This window comes from Podarcis bocagei (genome assembly GCF_964188305.1).
Source record: "Podarcis bocagei genome assembly, chromosome: 7".
NCBI classification, from domain to species: Eukaryota; Metazoa; Chordata; class Lepidosauria; order Squamata; family Lacertidae; genus Podarcis; species Podarcis bocagei.
This window is the reverse complement of record NC_138132.1, coordinates 36,589,817-36,608,901: the sequence shown is the minus strand read 5'-3', so window position 1 is coordinate 36,608,901 and position 19,085 is coordinate 36,589,817. Positions and strand designations below refer to the sequence as shown.

Here is a 19,085-nt window from a genome sequence, read left to right as displayed (position 1 = left end):
TCGGGTGGGCAAAAAAACCGTTTCAACTCCAGCTGCGCGCCGCGTCCTGCCTCCCGCCCCGGCATCTTCCCGTCCACTTCCCGCAAAACAGATGCAGCCTGGACTCGGTGCCAGAAGAGGCTTTTCGCTCTCCATAAGGGGAGGGAGGCTGCAAGGTCGGCCTTGCCAGGGTCTCGGATGATTCACAACAGCCCTGCAATGAAGACGCGCCTCGCCGACGCTCCAACTCCTCGCGGATTTGAAGGCATCCGTCCCTCCCGAGTAGACACCGCCGACGCACCGCTCTAGCCTCTCTCCATCTGTGGTAGGAGGGGGCGTGGCCGGAAGAGGTGCTTTCCCGGCCTGCCCCGCGCTGCTCGGAAGCGGAAGCGCGAATGTCTGAGGAAACCTCGGGCGGACGGACTGAGCGAGCCGAGCGGACTGACGGGCGGGCGAGCGAGCGAGCGAGTGCTGGCGCTCGGGCTGCGCGTGGCAGCCGGGCAGGTGCCATGGCACTGACACGGGCCGGGCTGGGCCTGGAGCTGGACGCGGCCGGTGAGATGCGCGCGGGGCGGACAGGCGGCCCTGGAGCGAAGCGAGCCTGGAGCTCGGGCTGCCCCGAGGCTGGCCCTGTCCTCCTCCCTGTCAGAGAGCCGCCCTCACGCGGCGACTCGTGGGTCACTGTCGGGGGTGGCGGCGAAGCGGGGCCGCGAATTCCCCCACCGGGCGCGGCGGCAGCTCCTTGGGATTGTCGAAGCGGAGCTTGTTGGGGCGACAGAGCCCTCCTTCGGCTGAGTCTCTTTTCAGCCGCCGCCTCCTCCTCCTCCTGCTGCGACTCTTTCAGTATTAAGCGGGGAGGGGCAATTAGTCAGCCAGCCTGGTGACCGAAAGAGTGACCCACATAATGTAGCCTTTCGGCTAGGACATTTGCAGAATTTTACAAGCAGTCGATGTATATACACGCATATCGTTGGCTTGTCTTCTTCAAAAGCCAGAAGGCGCCATGCAAAACCCAGCAAGTCTCCAATGCTAGGGCGGGGGGGGGGGCGGGAAAAGAGGGAGAAGTAAGACTTTAAAGATGCATGTTTTTTGTAACATTAGCACGACACATTTTGACTCAAGTGGGCCTTCTGCAGGGAGTTATCTGTAGAAAATATAAGGGTGCTGGCTTCACTGCACTTTAAAAACCTTGTAAAGCACGAAGAACTGAAGCAACTATGTGCAATAAAGGAATCCTAAGACAGTAAATTGGGTGTCATGTTCATGAGTTCTGACTGCTCTGTTCTACGTGATCTTTTTACAGGTGAGCTGTCTTATGTTCATTCTGTGACCCTTCTGGAATGCCACTAAACCATGGGGGAAAACAGTCCTGAGAATGTCATCTATTACAAAGTGGAGGAAGATGACTTGGCCCAGGATGATAAACTGTTGTGGTTTGTGGACAAGAATGGCCTTGTCCCATCCTCATCCAGGACAGTGTATGACAGAACAACAGTCCTCATTGAACAAGACCGAGGGCCATTGGAGGACGAGGAGGATGAAGGGCAGTGTGGGGATCACTTGCCTTTTCTGCCTGATGGTCACGAGGACAGATTTCCTTTGATAGCTGACCATGAAGGAATGTCCCAGGGTTATGTTCAGCACATTATTTCTCCGGATCAGATTCATCTGACGATCAATCCTGGCTCAACTCCTATGCCACGAAACATTGAAGGAGCCACCCTTACTTTGCAGTCAGAGTGCCCTGAGACGAAACTGAAAGAAGTAAGTAGCAGACTCTAATCTAATCCTGCTCCTCTATCGGGAGGCCTGTCATATGACTGTATGGAAGCCTGTATTGCTTTTTGTGTTGCATTTAAAACTCACGGGGTCAGTTCTGGAAAAGTCATCATCCAAAAATGCCTAAGAAAACAAATTTCCTGATTCTGTAGTGTTTGGCCTTTTCCCATACTTGTGTAAGAGAGGCCATGCCTAAGCTGATCCTGGATGTTTTCACATGTTGCTTTTCAAGTCAGGTTTATATAATACAAAAATGCACTGTTACACTTCCAAGTATCTTTAGGAAAAGGGTGAGCAGAGCTTCTCAGATTTTGGGGGTGAGAGAGAGCAGTGGTTTCCCTTATATAGCCTACTTGCCTACTTTCCATACTAAGCAGTGCATGGTTGAAGGGAAGCTTTTGCTACTTTTTCATGCTATACACCCTGCCTTGGGAGTTTTCACAATAGTAGAACATTATCGCTAGGGCTGTGTGTGCCATGTGTGATTTTTTAAATAAACGTTTCTGCACTGGGATAGAAAAACAAAAATCTATGACCAATATACATTATTCAGGTTTGCGCTGAGTGCCACATCCTGTAATAATGCATAGTCAACACTGTGCATAGGTGAGACAGAACAGACAATAACGGAGAGAAGCTCCAAACTGTCTGAGTTTTGATTTATGGATTAGCAGGAGGGTGTATGCTTTAGAGAGGCAGCTAAGAGATACTTCTTGACTTAAATCTTGGAATCACTCACAAAATAATGAAGAGGGCCTTTAGTTTTTGGAGTGATGATAATGAACAAAATTCCTCAAGCTTTATTTTTTATGAATTAATCTATCTTGAATTTAAGGGTGTTTTATTTGTATTTGTTCAATTTATAAACAAGCAAGCACATACATTGAAACTGGCTTAAGATTTAAAAAACAGAAAAATCCTATTTTTAAAAGGCAGGATTTAAACGTTACACCCACTCAAAGCCACAGATAATTAAGAGCCAAAGTCCTAGCGAAAAAGAATTGTTTTTGCCTGACATTTAAATCAGTTATCATACATCCAGTTAAGGGAACCACCCATTAATGGTGCGTCAGTCTTATCTGAATTGTGCTTCGGTTTATTGGCTCTCATCAAGACCATTACCAAGGCAAGACATTGGTTCAGCACATCCACTGCTGTACCCACAAATGTAAAGGAGAAGTAGAACTTCTCTTATAAGGAAGTAGATTGAAACTTTGCACAAACAGAATCCTGAGAAAGTGGGCTTAGCAGATTGTTTCTGGCCCTTTGAAATCATAGGTTGCAGTTTTAAGTCTGCAGATCTTAAAGCTGCTCTTTTGGTTTCAATATGACTGCCACAGTTTGGTTTGACGACTTCAGCCGTATATAAGCCCAGTACTTTTGCAGATTTAGAGAAGGGCTGAAAGTTCATTTGATATACCTTTTGCCTTCTCAAAAAAAATTAGGAATATTGAGACTGACTTAACTTCAGGTATAATAGATTAACTATCTCTTTCTGCTGCTCTTATGGAGAACAAAATCCGCCAGGAGCTTCTAGTCTATTGCCTTATGTTCAGATGATTATTGAAAGCAGCTGCTTGGGAAAAGATTGAAGAAGAATACATATTTGTGTATGTCTGATAATTACAGAAGGGGGCAGCATTTAATAACTTATTCTGAAGGAAAACTACTGTTCACATATGATTATGACAGGGCATTATCCATGCTGGTAGACTCCCAACTCCCATGTCACCCCTGGCCATTGAGCAGGCTGGCTGCTGGAAATTATAGTCCAGCACACAGGTGTTCTCCACCCACCCCGGTGTGAATAATACTTTGTTTAGTTGTAAATTAACATAACTTAGAAGTCACTGTTTGGGAAATATATGAATTAGTATCAATGGGAAACTTCATTTGATGCATATGCTCCTCATATGTCCCATGTGCTCCCATGTGGCACAGAAGAGTCGTGTGCACAATTAATTGCACATTCTGTTGCCAACCAACTCAGACCTGCACATGGAGAACAAGCGCACCCTGTGCCAAAGGGAGCTTCCTTTGCAAGTTGTGCTGCTCACTGCTTTGGGAACCTGGCCAGAACTACAAAGTCTGGTCATCAACCCCACAGCTGGCAATGGGAGTACAGAAGCAGCACATGGCAACCTTGGCAAAAAACTAAGTTAAGCCACTGAAATTAGTAATGTTGCATCAGTTGCCAAAAAAGGTCTCTGACCCTTCAGGTATCCAGAAAGATTACATTCTGCGGTTGTGCCTGTTTGTAAGTGGCACCAAACTGGGCAAAGTCTGAAGAGCTGAATAAAATATCTGAGCCTAAAGCACCGGCGACAATCCAGGGTCCATTGAGAAAGGGACAACAGTGGCAGCAGCAGGGTCTTTTCTCCTTGGAAACAGCACAGTCCACAAGGGAGTGATAGCAGCTCAACCAGAAGGAGTAGCAGCAACATCTGTGAAGAGGGAGTTGGGGAGTGCTTTGCAGGGAATTGTGGGGATACACTTATCTGCGTTAGGCCTCTCAAAACTAGGCAGGAATCTCTAGTCTCTCTTGTAATAATTTTAACCATCTGCAACCATTTCAGGAGTCTTTTTAGGTTCCAAAATTTTGCATGTGCAAACCCACAGGCTACATAATCCCTTATGTTCATTTGTTTTCTTCTTATAACTAGCTTTCCTTTTCTTTCTTATTTTTGATACATTTTGCATGCTTTCTTTTTTTACCTGTAGAGGGAACATCTTTAAAACCTTCCCCTACCTACAGGGTCTTTTTTTTTTTTGCAGCCAGTATTCATGATGGGCCTTTGGCCTGATCTAGCAGAGCTGTTTTTATGGCAACTCTTGAAGTTAACAGTGGAACCCTTTATGATTCTTTGATCAAGAATGGAGACTTAAAGTACATCATGTTTCTGGCAGGTGAAGCGTTACCAGTGCACATTTGAGGGCTGCCCTCGGACCTACAGCACCGCAGGTAACCTGCGCACCCACCAGAAGACACACCGCGGGGAGTACACTTTTGTGTGCAACCAAGAGGGGTGTGGAAAGGCCTTCCTAACATCCTATAGTCTCAAAATCCATGTTCGAGTCCACACCAAGGAGAAACCTTTTGAGTGTGATGTCCAGGGTTGTGAAAAAGCCTTCAATACACTGTACAGGTAAGAGCAGGAGCATTTCCTCCTCTGTCTCTCAAGACAGTGCCTTATTATACACACACAAATGAAATGTCAAAGATGTAACCACAATGTTAAGCCCAAGGGCAACTAAGTTGTGGCTCTCCCAATGTTGTTGGACCTCCAACTCCAAGTAAACCACAGCATGGCCAAAGTTCAGGGATGATGAGAGTTGTAGCCTAGCAACATCCAGAGAGGGACCTACAGGTTAGCCACCCATGCATTAAGTGAAACATCTTTCCTGGGGGAAATACTATTTTCCTTGCAGAAATCTCTCTCTCACACACACACCAGTTCTTGTTAGCTCCTCCGAAGTTTATTTCTCAAAGTCTAGTTTCCAATTGAGAGGCTGCTGTTCTAAGCTGCCTGCAAGGGTTTTGGAGAGGAGCCTACTTGACTGCTAGGAAGGTGCTTGGACTACTGCAATGCACTCTATGTGGGGCTACCTTTGAAGGTGACCTGGAAACTGCAATTAATCCAGAATGTGGCAGCTAGAATGGTGACTGGGAGTGGCCGCCAGGAACACATAACACTGGTCCTGAGAGATCTGCATTGGTTCCCAGTACGTTTCTCAGCACAATTCAAAGTGTTGGTGCTGACCTTTAAAGCCCTAAACGGCTTCAGTCCTGTATACCTGAAGGAGTGTCTTCACCCCCATCGTTCAGCCCAGACACTGAGGTCCAATGCCGAGGGCCTTCTGGTGGTTCCCTCATTGCGAGAAGTGAGGTTACAGGGAACCAGGCAGAGGGCCTTCTCGGTAGTGGCACCCGCCCTGTGGAACACCCTCCCATCAGATGTCAAGGAAATAAGCAGCTATCCTGTTTTTAAAAGACATCTGAAGGCAGCCCTGTTTAGGGAAGTTTTTAATATTTAATGCTGTATTGCTTTTAACACTCAATTGGGAGCCGCCCAGAGTGGCTGGGGAAACTCAGCCAGATGGGCGGGGCATTAATAATAATAATAATAATAATAATAATAATAATAATAATAATTATTATTATTATTATTATTATTATTATTATTATTATTATTATTATTATTAGCCGATTTTGCTTCTCAGATAGAAGCTGCTGTTTCCCTGTGCCTCCCTTGTTGGTGAGGCTCAGTTCAGAAGAAAGAGGCCTGTGGTAATGGAGCCCACTTCTTTCCTTGTAGGTTAAAAGCCCATCAGAGGCTTCACACGGGAAAAACATTTAACTGTGAATCAGAGGGTTGCAGCAAGTACTTCACCACACTCAGTGACCTGCGGAAACACATTCGGACCCACACCGGAGAGAAGCCATTCAGGTGAGCCACCTGGCTGGAGGCCCTGATGAATCCTGGGTCCTTTGTCAAGCCTTTTCTGTAGAACAGGCCTGGTTTCTCCTAGCTTCCTGTCTGGCCCTACATGGGGGGTTTGGACTCTTACTCTTGAGCCATATGGCTTTTGACTCCTCTCTGGCCTGCAAAGTGTTGGTATTGAGGCTTTCTTGCCCTGGGTCCACCTCTAGTGAATGTCCTGTGTGTCTGGCAGGACCCATATAGCCTTTCAAATACATCATCATTCACCTAGTATTTTTGTTGCCCTGTGGTTGTAATCCACATGTGGAGAACTGGTGGCCCTCTAGATGTTGTTGGACTCCCACTTCCACCAGTCCCAGCTTGTGTTGCCAAGGTCAGGTGATGAGAGTTGTAATGTAATGTAGCAGCACCTGGGGGTCCCCACCACTTTGCTGCTTAGGAGGGAGAATTTCAGCAGCAGTCCCAGTACTGCAGTAGTGGGAGACGTCACCGGTGCAGGGTTTTCTCTCATTGCAGGTCCTCAAAGGCCCAGGAGCCCTGCCCCATGCTGATGGTGCCCTGGTCAACTACTGAGCTCCATCTCAGTGGGATTGTGAGACTGCATTGGCGGATGTTCTGCTTGCTCTCTTTAAGTCTTCCCTAAGTTATAATACCATGTTCAAGAGCAGGGCTTCCCTTCTGCAGAACTTTCCACTACCCTGTGTGCAGATTAATGCATGGCCTGAGGCTGCTGGGAAGCAAGAGGTGTGATTGGAACTGGTTTCTGCATGAAGCTCCTTGCTGATTTCTCCATCCCTCTCCTGTAGGTGTGATCATGATGGCTGTGGAAAAGCCTTTGCTGCAAGCCACCACCTGAAGACGCATGTCAGGACCCACACCGGTAAGGCTGGGTCTATTGAATCTCTTTCCTGCTTCCTTAATGCTAAGCAGCTGCAGGCTAGATGTGGCCTCGTGGAGAAGATGTTTGGCGCAGCTTGCCTGATAGGTCTGAGTGGTTAGATGATGCTGACTCAAAATAAAAGGCCAGTTAAAAGTTTAATAAACTCAACCTTGCTGAAAGCAGCCCAGGATATCTTGGGAAGGAGAAGGGAGCACTTTATGAGGTGACAGTCAGGCCACATTATTTTGTGTTGAAGCCTGCTACATCAGGATCTTGTACAGTGGGCTCCTGGGCACCCCTTACCCCTTACACTGAGCATGGGAGTGTGATTTAGTCTCTGGCTCAGTATTAGCGATCCTGGAGCTGCTGAGCAACAAGGAACCCAGAGGGTGTTGGATGTGTACAAATCCATAGATTTTTGCCATTGTAGGTGAAAGACCTTTCTTCTGTCCCAGTGATGGCTGCGAGAAGACTTTCAGCACACAATATAGCCTCAAGAGTCACATGAAGGGACATGAGAAGGGGCCCTCCTATACTATGCTGTCCAACAACAGCATCTCTGAGGTGGGTGCCTTTTTCTCAGAGAAAATGTCATTATTGGTGCACTAGATAGCATGGTGTGCCTTGGTGAGTGCCTGTCAGTATCCAGAACTCTTGTGGAAATCCAGCTCCTTTGGGACCTTTGCAGATGAAATTACACATGCATGCAGAAAGGTAATCTGCTTTTTCACACAGTGCATCGTGCTGTGGAACTCTCTGCCACTCAAAGAGATTGATGGCTCGATATGAGCAACACTGTCTGTATCTGTAAAATATGTTTATATGCTAATGCTATAATTGTAATGCTGGTGTTCTTGTTCTTATGGAAAGCTAAAGATGAGCCTAGTTAGATGTGTAATGGATTTCAGGAATGCTGATTTATTAGGTTCAGAGAAATGCTAGATAGGGAAACTGAATATAAATGCAGACTAGAGAAACTGATGGGGGGAAGTAGCCCAAGAAGGGTTAGAATTCCTGAAAAAGGAGCGGAATCACAAAAAATCCCAGTGAGACAGAGAAATGGGAAACCTCTAAGAAAATGAATGCTTCTGCACAACAATCTTTGTAAGGAGTTCAAAAAAATGAAAAGGCATGTCTAAGAAATCGGAGGGGCAGGTCATCAAAGATGGGCACAGATAAGTAGCTCAGACTTGTAGGGACAGTGTCTGTGATCCCAGAGAGTCACTGTTAGCCACATAGACAGTGCTATTGATCAAGGGCCTGGCTCAGTACAAGGCAGTTTCCTCTTTTCCTGTGTCATCCCAACAGCCATAGGGAGGGCCTTTGTGAATCCTTGGAGATAAATGGCATTTGTTGTAGTTTCCTTCTGCTACCAGCTGCCTTTCTCAGTTAGTGATCTGTGACATTTCACATAAAATTTTTAAAGAAAGAGATAGAAAATGTATTTGGGCCTAAGTCTCTGATCACCCTCATGTTGATAAGTCAAGGACTGGTGCTCTTGAAGAGACTGGCATTGTGGGGCTATAACCAAGCTCATAGTTGCAACTGCTGCATTGCTTAATGTAGGCTTCCTCTCCACCTCTGCAGGATACAAACCACTCACTCTGTCTCAGTGACTTGAGCCTCATGTCCACAGATTCAGAACTGCGGGATAATTCAAATCCAGTAAGTATCACTTCTGACAGCACAGTGGACAATGTGGGTCATAGAAGCAGCCTTCTGCCATTTTTTAAAGAGCTCACCTTCCGCCATTCCTGTGGTGGACTTCTGTGGTGTGGCTGGAAGCAAGCAGGCTTCTTGTATCTCCCTGAGCCAGGTGCTTCAGGGATGTCTGTTCTGAGCAATGCAGCCTGAGTGTATTGGTGGCCTCGCCACCAGGCTCAACCACAGACCAGCTGACTTTGCATGCCTCACTGCTCCCTCCTTTCCCCAGATGCATGGACAAGACCTGAGTACAATCTCACCAGCAAGCATTTTTGAGTCCATGTTCCAGAGTCCGGAGCCTCCTGTAAATCAGGAAGACGCTCAGCACACAGGTACAAGTCTGCATCTTCTCTTTCATTTGTTCCATAGATCATTATTAATCTTGGACAGCACAGAGAATTTAGTGAACTGCCCCAAAAGCTTAACAAGTGGAGGCCTTGGTAGGCTTTTGGTGTCAGGTGTGCAGGGGTGTTTGGTTGGTGGGAATTATACGTGCTGCATCATACTATAATTCACAGAGCAAAGCTAATGAAGAAAAATACTCTCTGGTAGCCCTGTGTGGGAGAAGAAAGGCCCAAAGGGGATTAGCCTGTTTGAGGAAGCCTGAGATGGACTGCATTGAATAAAAATGCAGTGACTACATAACGTTTGCTGTCTGTGGCTTCCATGAGTCTCACCAGAGCTCAGACAGCAAGAGCAGTGTATGGCCAGTGAGGCCTTCCTTTTGCAAATGCCATGGGCCTTCTTGATATAAAAGCTGGTGCTGTTTCTGCCTGGGCTACCATCCAGACATGTCATGGCCACAGCTGGGATCCTGCATGAAGTGCTTTTCAGGATTCTACTAAAGCTTTCTCACCATATGCTTCTCTTTTGGCAGACGCCTTGGTTAAAGATTTTGGTGGTGATGCAGATCCAGCCCCTGCTGCCCAGCCACCCCTTGGAGAAGCTGCTCCTTTGTCTCTGCCACTTGTTCTTCAGCTTGGCATCTCTGAGCCTTCTCCCCCAGCACTGCTTCCTGCCTCCACTGGCACTCAGCAAGCAGCCTACGGAACCCCTGCCGCTGTCCTCCAGTCTCCAGAAGTGCCTGCTCCTAATAGCACACTCTTTGCACCCAACCCCCAGGACTTCCTACAGCACATTCAGGCATCTCCACAGCCTGTTGGGAATCCCCCTGTCCCAGCAGCAGCACCGAGTGTTGCTGAGGTCCTCCCCAGTGGGGTTCAGACTGTGCCTGTTGGAGGGAACTCTGTGCTGGGTGGCAGCCCAACCATCACCATCACCCCATCACAAAGTGCAGCCATTCTGCAGTCCAGCATTGTCATGGGAGAGCAAAACCTCCAGTGGATTTTGAATGGTGCCAGCAGGACCTCCCAGAACCAAGAACAAATGGTGAGTGACCTGAATCCCATGCTTCAGCCCAGAACGTGTTATGAAGAGGGATTGAGGGCTCCAGCAGGTGGGGTAGAGCTGGCACTGCCCTGTTTCCAGAGTGGGCTGGGGTACTAATATACTGTTTGTTGATTTCTGGACTTGGCCCTTGCATTCAAAAGTCTTTTTTCTTTCCTTATGCTAAAGCCACAGGCTCCAGTGCTGGAGAAGGTCTTCTTTACCACTGCCCTTCCTGTTGCTGGTAATGCAGGTAAGTGACACATCCAGGGATGACAGTCTTCCCTTTCATCACTGACACTCACAAGGGCAGATGCTGAATGGGCTGGAGCTTGTGTAATGTCAGGCAGGCAAGGTGGGCTGGGAGGGGGCCGTTGAGGAACTTGTCATTAGCTTTCTTCTTTGGGGTGTATTAGCACTCAGTGAGGGATAAATCCTCATCCCAGGGCATTTGCTTCCCTCCGCTTCTCTCAGTGAGTGAAATCAAAGGAAATACATCACCTTCCCATGCATTTGACCTGTGTGCGTCCCTCTGTCATATTATTTCAAATTTATTTATTCTTCATGAATAAATTGTATAAATTCCAAAGGGAGCCCAGCCCAGCTCACAAGAATAAAATGGCATAAAAACATTGTTAGCATTGTTGAAATATTACAGAAAGCAAATAAAACCAGCCATGTACAGTGGTGCCTCGCAAGACGAAATTAATTCGTTCCGCAAGTCTCTTCGTCTTGCGGTTTTTTCGTCTTGCGATGCACGGTTTCCCATAGGAATGCATTGAAAATCAATTAATGCGTTCCTAGGGAAACCGCCTTCAGACCAGGTCCGGGGACAGTCTGTCCCCGGACCTCTTCTGAAGGCTGGGGGGGGGGGGGACAAGGGCTTTTCTTCCCACCGCCAGCATTTTAAAAAACCCTGGGACAGCGGAGGACTTCTCCGCTGTGCGGGGCTATCTTAAAATGCTGGCGGGCGGCATTTTAAAATCGCCCCGGACAGCGGAGGACTTCTCCGCTGTCCGGGGCGATTTAAAAGCCCCTGGGAAGGCAGGCAGGGGGGACAAAGACTTTCGCCCCCTGCCCGCCTTCAGAAGGTGTCCCCGCCCCCCCGCCCCACTTCGGAACAGCTTTCCGAAGTGGGGCGGATGGGACAGGTGTCCCCGCCCCACTTCGGAAAGCTGTTCCGAAGTGGGGCGGCGGCGGCAGGTGTCCCCGCCCCCCCCGCCCCACTTCGGAACAGCTTTCCGAAGTGGGGCGGATGGGACAGGTGTCCCCGCCCCCCCGCCCCACTTCGGAAAGCTGTTCCGAAGTGGGGCGGCGGCGGCAGGTGTCCCCGCCCCCACGCCCCACTTCTGAAAGCTGTTCCGAAGTGGGGCGGCGGCGGCAGGTGTCCCCGCCCCCCCGCCCCACTTCGGAACAGCGTTCCGAAGTGGGGCGGCTGGGGCAGGTGTTCCCCCGAGCGCTTCTAAAGGCGGGCGGCGGTGAGGGAATCCCTTGGACCCCCGCCGGACTTCAAAAGTGCTTCGGGAAGTCCCGCGGGGGGCCAAGGGATTCCCTCCCAGCCGCCCGCATTTAAAAGCACTCTGGGCAAAGCAGCGAAGTGCGCTGCTTTGCCCAGAGTGCTTTTAAAAGGGGGTGGCTGGGAAGGAATCCCTTGGCCCCCCGCCGGACTTAAAAAGAGCTTCGGGAAGTCCCGCGGGGGGCCAAGGGATTCCCTCCCAGCCGCCCGCATTTAAAAGCACTCTGGGCAAAGCAGCGAAGTGCGCTGCTTTGCCCAGAGTGCTTTTAAACGCAGGCGGCTGGGAAGGAATCCCTTGGCCCCCCGCCGGACTTAAAAAGAGCTTCGGGAAGTCCCGCGGGGGGCCAAGGGATTCCCTCCCAGCCGCCCGCATTTAAAAGCACTCTGGGCAAAGCAGCGAAGTGCGCTGCTTTGCCCAGAGTGCTTTTAAAAGCGGGTGGCTGGGAAGGAATCCCTTGGCCCCCCGCCGGACTTAAAAAGAGCTTCGGGAAGTCCCGCGGGGGGCCAAGGGATTCCCTCCCAGCCGCCCGCATTTAAAAGCACTCTGGGCAAAGCAGCGAAGTGCGCTGCTTTGCCCAGAGTGCTTTTAAAAGCGGGCGGCTGGGAAGGAATCCCTTGGCCCCCCGCCGGACTTAAAAAGAGCTTCAGGAAGTCCCGCGGGGGGCCAAGGGATTCCTTCCCAGCCGCCCGCATTTAAAAGCACTCCGGGGAAAGCAGCGAAGTGCGCTGCTTTGCCCAGAGTGCTTTTAAAAGCGGGCGGCTGGGAAGGAATCCCTTGGCCCCCCGCCGGACTTAAAAAGAGCTTCGGGAAGTCCCGCGGGGGGCCAAGGGATTCCCTCCCAGCCGCCCGCATTTAAAAGCACTCCGGGGAAAGCAGCGAAGTGCGCTGCTTTCCCCGAGCGCTTCTAAATGCGCTGCGCTTCCCCGCTGTCCCAGAGATTTCCCTATGGGCTTTCGTCTTGCGAAGCAAGCCCATAGGGAAATTCGTTTTGCGAAGCGCCTCCAAAACGGAAAACCCTTTCGTCTAGCGGGTTTTCCGTCTTGCGAGGCGTTCGTCTTGCGGGGCACCACTGTACAAGCTTCATAAAACTATTGGCCAAATGCCTGGATAAATAAAACAATTCTATGTTTCCTGAATGCAAGTAAAGGGGTGGGGGGGGGGCTTCCTGATTTCCCTTGGTAGGGAGTTCCATAGCTGTGGAGGTGCCACCAAAAATTCCCTGTGTCTCAGGTGCCTGTCCTTTGCACTGCTACTCCTAGTGAGGGGCCTCTTAAAGTTACTTGGTTCTATATATTCATATTAACCCCTTCAATTGGGCCTAGTGGCTTATGCAGTGGCCTGAGGAGTGAGATGATACAATCTCTTGCCATACTGTACAATAGCTAGGTGGCACAGCAGTCAGTCAACCTGGAAGAAAAATTGTGAGAGCACCTTTTAGCTATGAGTGACTGGGCCATGTGAACTTTAACCCCAGGTTATGGACTAACAGTTGAGCCAGAGAGAATGATTCATTCCTCTCTGAGCAGAAAATGGTTACTGGGTGACACAACCCTGCAGCCAGGTCGGCTGCTAGAGAGTCTGTGTCACCCTGTTTGGTTTCTGATTCCTCCAGTTTTGTTCCATCACCTGAGCTACTTCCTGTTGCCTCAGCCTCAGGCCAGGAATAGGCATACTTGATCCCAGCAACCCAAGCTTTGCACCTGGTGTCAGGCATGCAGAGGGAGAAAGGGAATATGGGGGAATCATGTCATGAGAACAGGCTGGCAGCAGTGGTGGGTGGCAAAACGTGCATTTCTTCCCATTAGCATTTCTGTTGGGAAGCCCTGAGAGGTACAGATGGACAGGCGCAGGGGAGTGCTGGTGCCTCTGAACTGACTGTTGTTTGTCCCCAGGGAGCTCTGTGCAGCAGATTGGCCTGAGTGTGCCCGTGATCATCATCAAGCAGGAGGAAGCCTGTCAGTGCCAGTGTGCCTGCCGGGACTCAGCCAAGGACAAAGCCAGCAGCAAGAAGCAGAACTGCTCCTCACAGGGCTCCAAGGCATCAGGGGAGCCTCCTGCGGCAGCACCAGCGCCTCCACCTCAACCCTTTCCCATCAACTTGGCTGCCAGCACCTCCTCTGCTGCTGCTGCTGTTGGTGCCGCCACCACCCTCTCTTCCACGTTGCCTCCTTGCGAGCAAAGCACTCTGGCAGGGAACCCCTCAGACTCACAGAACCACTCCCTAAGTGCCATGGATGTCTCAGACTTCCTCTCTCTCCAGAGCCCCGAGGCTTCCGCCTCCGCCTCCTCCCCACTGATTCCAATTGAAGCCCTGCTACAAGGGGAGGAGGAGCTTGCCCTGGGCGGAGGCCGTGGTGGCAGCTTCCTCAAGTGAAAAGGCGAAGGCAGTCCTGTCTCTTTATTACGTTGGCTTGTTGTGACATGAACCCAAGCATCACTCTGAGCGAGTTTTGAGGGCCGGCTGCTCTCTGGTTGCACCTTGCCAGGGGCACGGGAGGTTCTAGTTACAGCTCCTTGGGGGTGCCTTTACTACTAAGTGTGCACTATTATGGGGGGAGGGGGAGAGAGAAGAAATGTTTGTTTGTTTGTGAGGGAGGGAGGAGCAAGACTGTGAGGCAATCTCTTGTTGTAGAGGCAGCTGCACTTTGGCAAAGTGGTGGACGGGGAGACTCGAGTGCTGAAATGCAGGTCAGGCACATCATCATCTTCATCATCTCTCCAGAGTTTGCACATGTAACTCAGTCGGCTTGCTCCAGAGTAGGGGCCCTGTGGTTCCCACATCTTTTGACAGATTACCTGCTTGGAAGGGCGAGTGCTGCTGCCTCTTTCCAGGTGGGCTGCTTGGGGGTTTGCACAAGTTCAGGGGCTGAGAGGATTTGCACTGATGCAGCTTGATCAGAAACAGTCACCCAGCACAGCAGCTTCTGGGGCTGAAAACGCCCCTGTGGAAGCTTGTCAGGCCTTTGCAAAGGTGGATTGGCAGAGGTGCCTGTAGAAGACTCAGCTAGTGAGGAGGGGCTGCTTCTGCCACTTAGGACCCACCCAGCTAGTTCTGGCAAAGCCCATTCCCTGAATCTCTCATGGCTGCGTCATGTCACGAAAGTGCTGGTGCTAAGCTGGCCAGTCCTCCCAACCCTCCAGTCCCCAACCCCCCCCCCCAGGTTTCCTCTTCGCTGTTCAGCCTTCCCAGTCCCGCCCTCAGCCTGTGCATTGGAAGGGGCATCCTTTCTTCTAACTTACTCAGGGTAAAATCCTAACACAGACTGCCCCTCCCTGTCCAAAAGCCTCTAAGGTTTCAATGTCGCCTCGGAAATGTTTTATTTATATGCCATTGTTACTTTTAAAAAATAGATGCCATTCATAGTGTTCTGTTTGGTAGCCAGCCTCCTTGTGTTCTAAGGGAGACTTCATTCATCATGTAGGCAGAATATTTGCCTGGCAGACAGCGGCTGTGGGGTGATGGCAGGCTGGACAGGAACACCAACAGGAGTTGCGGAGGAGAAGGGACTTGAGTGTGTGTTTGTCTAGCTTCAGTGACAAGCTACCTCTGCTAAAATCCCCTCTTCTCCACAACTGTTGAAAGTGTGTGAGCAGCCCACCTGGCCACCCAGTCTGAAGGGCAGGCTTAGGTGTGTTGATGGGTAGCAGAAGGATCATCTGCTCTCAAGCATCCCCTAGGCAGTAGCAGGGCCGAGACTGTCCTTGGGCTGGAGATCTTTTGGCTGCAACAGTTGGTTGGCCTGCTGCCTCTTGGCCATAGGGCATAAGCGATTGCTTGTCCTAGAACTCCAGGTGTGGCAGGATTTGGTACTCTTTGCAGGGCTTCTCACTTTAGCAAACAGCTGGGGACTTGGGTGAGCAGAGCCTGGAGAGCTGCCTGTGACAGCAGCCTGTCCTGTCTTGCAGGCCGCTTTAGGCAAACTTTGTCTGGCACTGCTGCCCTGCTTGGGTGTCTCTGGGAGGGCTGCACACGGTGGTGGAGAACAGGACAGCCCTTGGGGTTCTGTTCCTTTATTTATTTATTGTGTTGTTGTTGTTGTTGTCGTTGTTGTTAAATTGACCATACAGACTGGAGCCTTTTGAATCCCTCTCCTCCTCTTCCTGTGCTGATGAGGGTTGCAGAGCCCAAGGTACCCTATATTCAGGCGTGGGGAGGGTGCCAGGCTGGGCAGTCAAGAACTGGGCTTTGCACAGTTCAACCCCTGGGCTGCTGACCGTCTGTGACTTCCAGGCCTGCAGGGAGGCTCAGGGTTGGGTGGCTTGGTCAGGCGAAGGACCAGGGGGCAACTGAGGACTTATTTCTGACCCCTATAAAGACCCTACTGGGGGTGGAGTCTGCTGCATTTGCTGGAAGCTGCTGCTGCTGCTGGAGTCTAGAGAAGGAAACATTTTGCTGGGGCTCCTCCAATGACACTAACATGCTGGGCTCTAAAATGCACTTTAGTTCTCTTTAAACTGACTGCTGCAATTTTCTTTTGTAAATAACTTTTCACAAAGTTATTAGGGTTCTTTCCCTCCTTTACCCCCTCTGAGTAAAAGTTAAATGTGGTTACGCAAAAAGAGCACTTAACCTCTGTGCAATATGTGTAGCTAGGCATGGCGTCCTCGTACGCTCTGTGTGTGCGTCCAATGCGTGTCCATGTGCGTGCGTGTGAGATTAACAGAATTGATGTGGGAACTGGCTAAGCTGTGTGCTCTGCCTTCTTCAGACTTATGCATGTTTTAAGCAAATGTCCAGTCTATGCAAAACTTCCACTAGGAGCCTGAACTGAATGGAATCAGGTTGGGTCACTCACTCATTCCGAGGTGACTTTGGTTACAGTTGGATACATTCATAGGGTCGCAGCTGCCATCCTTGTCTTCTGAATGCCCCAGAGAGGGAAGTGGAGGGCAGGGAGGCAGATGCAAGCCGTCCTTACATTGGCATGCAGCACCTTCTAGGGTGGATGTCACATTCCTGCCTTACTGCAAGGGTCTCTACTGCAAAACTGGAAAAACCCTTCATTTCCCCAAAAGGAGTAGTATTTTCCTCTGGCACCTTCTCCAAGCACATTGCTAGTGATTGATCTGTAGAAGTGAGCTATTCAAAATGCTAAAGGTGCCAACGAGAGAACCTACTCTTGAGAAATAAGAGACACAGAAGGAGGCAGCTGCATTGCCTACTAGCTACCCTCTGCAAAACCACAAAAGGAAAAGCTTATTCTTTTTAACATTACACACTCTGGATTTTTCTTTTTTATCAGAGTATTATTTCTCCTTTATGTCTTTTAGAAATTGTGTCTCCAGTTTTGGGTTTTTGTTGTTTAAATAAGCATCCCGTGTAGCTGGGTTGAGGGCTGACCTTTCAGCTTTTTCCATCTTACATTGTTTCATTTGGAGGTTTGGACTCTGGTTCTGCACTGAGAAATGCCAAGGAAACTGGATATTTATGTAGGGTGTGTGTGTGTGTGTGTGTGGTGTGTGTGTGTGTGTGTGTGTGTGTGTTTCTGTTTGTGGAAACGGTGTGTAGCCCACACTGTCTTCTTAGTCGTATGCATGCTGGCCAAAAATGGTTTCTATGCAGTGGACACTTTCAAGGAAATGCAGTTTTCCCACACTTTCCTTAACAAATGAGTGTTTTGGCTTTTTGTTCCCCTCATATGAACTTCACTGGTAAAGCCCAGGGAGATATTTTAATTTTTCTTCTTCTGCAATCTGTTCATAGAAATGGCTCATTCCTTTGCTCTGCAGTGTTGTGTCTTTCCAAATGCTCTTTTTTGTGGGGAAATGGGAAGGAGCTGCCATTCATTCTGGCAGAGACAGAAGTTAAGGTTCCTGGGGTACCTGAGAGAGGGTTTAGGCTGCCTCTTTCCCAGTCACTGCGGGTAGGGAGATGTGACCATCTGTTAACACTGCATGTATGAGATAGAGGTGGGTGGGGGGAGAGAAAAACCTTGCACAAGGGGGAATTTCAATCCCCTTTCCCATAACTGCCACCTTCCCACATGGTGTGTGGGCTTGTGCCCTAGAGTGGTGTAATTGGAGGCCCCCAAAGGCTCTCGGGTAACTTTTGCAAAGTGCCTTTCTGGGTGTCCCCTCCTAGCCCGGATTTCCTCCACAACAACACATGGCATTGCTATGGCTCCATTCCAGAGCTATGCAAGGAGTGAAGCGGAGATCATTTGAAGTTGCCAGTTTCTCTCAGGAGTATGTGTTTTGTGTTTAAACAAATTTAATTTAACTGAAACATGGGAACAAATGTCCTTGCATTGAGTGATGTGAAGATGTTAGTTACAGGTACAGTACTTCCAAAGGAAGAGCCTCTCCAAAACCCCAGAAGCATAAACATGAATTTGTATTTTTGAAGAATGTAAAATGTGAAATAACCGTGTTTGCTTCACTGCTCCATTTTGTATAAAATTAATATTGTACTTTGAAATACCTGCAAGGAAGTGGAAATTAATTTTTTAATTGAAAGCAATATTAATACCACTGGGATCCTAATTAAATGCTTATTTAAATCTGGTGCTTTTGGAGGAATTATTTCTGGAGGTGATGGGAATTATTTTCAACAGGTTTTAGCTTAGTGACAGAGCACACACTTTGTATGCAGAAGGTCCCTGGTGTTCCCCGAGATTCTGAAGGCTTCCCCGAGATTCTGAAGACCTACTTAGACAATATTGAGCTAAATGGACCAAAAGTATGAATTGGGATAATGCAGCTGCTTGTGTTTCAATGTACTGGAGAAGGCAAGAATGCAGTGCTCCAGTCTGCCTGAGCTGAAGTTTAGGAGGAAGTGGTAGCTGGAGATTTAATCCAATAATTAGCTGACCCAAGACCCAGAAGAGTGACATTGCCCCAAGTGAGGTATTCCATCTTTAGTTTGTGGACAGGGTTAGTGCATCCACAATGCCCCATGCCCTGGAAAGCTGCTGACTGGGCTACTGTAATGCATTGTAGAGGGCTTCTCCCACAGGCACCTGGCAATTGTGGGAAGAGGATGCTGGACTAGATGGGCTCTTAATTTTCACTGTGTGTCCTGCGAGGGAAAACCTGATCAGTCGATGAGACAGGGTGGAGCCTTCTCTGTGGTGGTGCCCCATTGAGAGAATGCTGCCTCTCCCTCCTGGTTGACTAGTGCTGAGGAGGAACCTGGGGGGCGGGGGCGCTTTGCCCAAGCACTAGGATGAGCCCAAGGGGGCAAACGCTTCTCGCATCTGCCTCGGTTGCTGCTTGTTTATGGTGCTTGGCTGCTCTCTCCTTTGGACACTTCTAATTATATTAATAACTTTGTATTAATATTATTAATAATAAATAATAGTACTTATATTATTAGCACCTATTAATAATAATAGTTAATAATCACAACTGCAAATGTTGGGGTGTTAGGCTGCGACCAAGCATCCTCCACCTTTTATT

At 49.2% G+C, this 19,085-nt stretch overlaps 1 protein-coding gene across 1 annotated transcript; it reads left to right on the top strand.

The window, feature by feature from the left end:
- The first annotated feature begins 383 nt into the window (after positions 1-383).
- MTF1 (metal regulatory transcription factor 1) lies at positions 384-18,192 on the top strand. The gene is made up of 11 exons (XM_081203748.1): positions 384-534; positions 1,283-1,743; positions 4,666-4,904; positions 6,075-6,206; positions 7,007-7,080; positions 7,511-7,644; positions 8,668-8,745; positions 9,014-9,116; positions 9,662-10,173; positions 10,360-10,423; positions 13,580-18,192. Exons 2-11 carry the CDS (start codon positions 1,333-1,335, stop codon positions 14,059-14,061), a joined length of 2,229 nt encoding a protein of 742 aa, XP_081059874.1. The 5' UTR covers positions 384-534; positions 1,283-1,332; the 3' UTR covers positions 14,062-18,192.
- Positions 18,193-19,085: the final 893 nt, after the last annotated feature.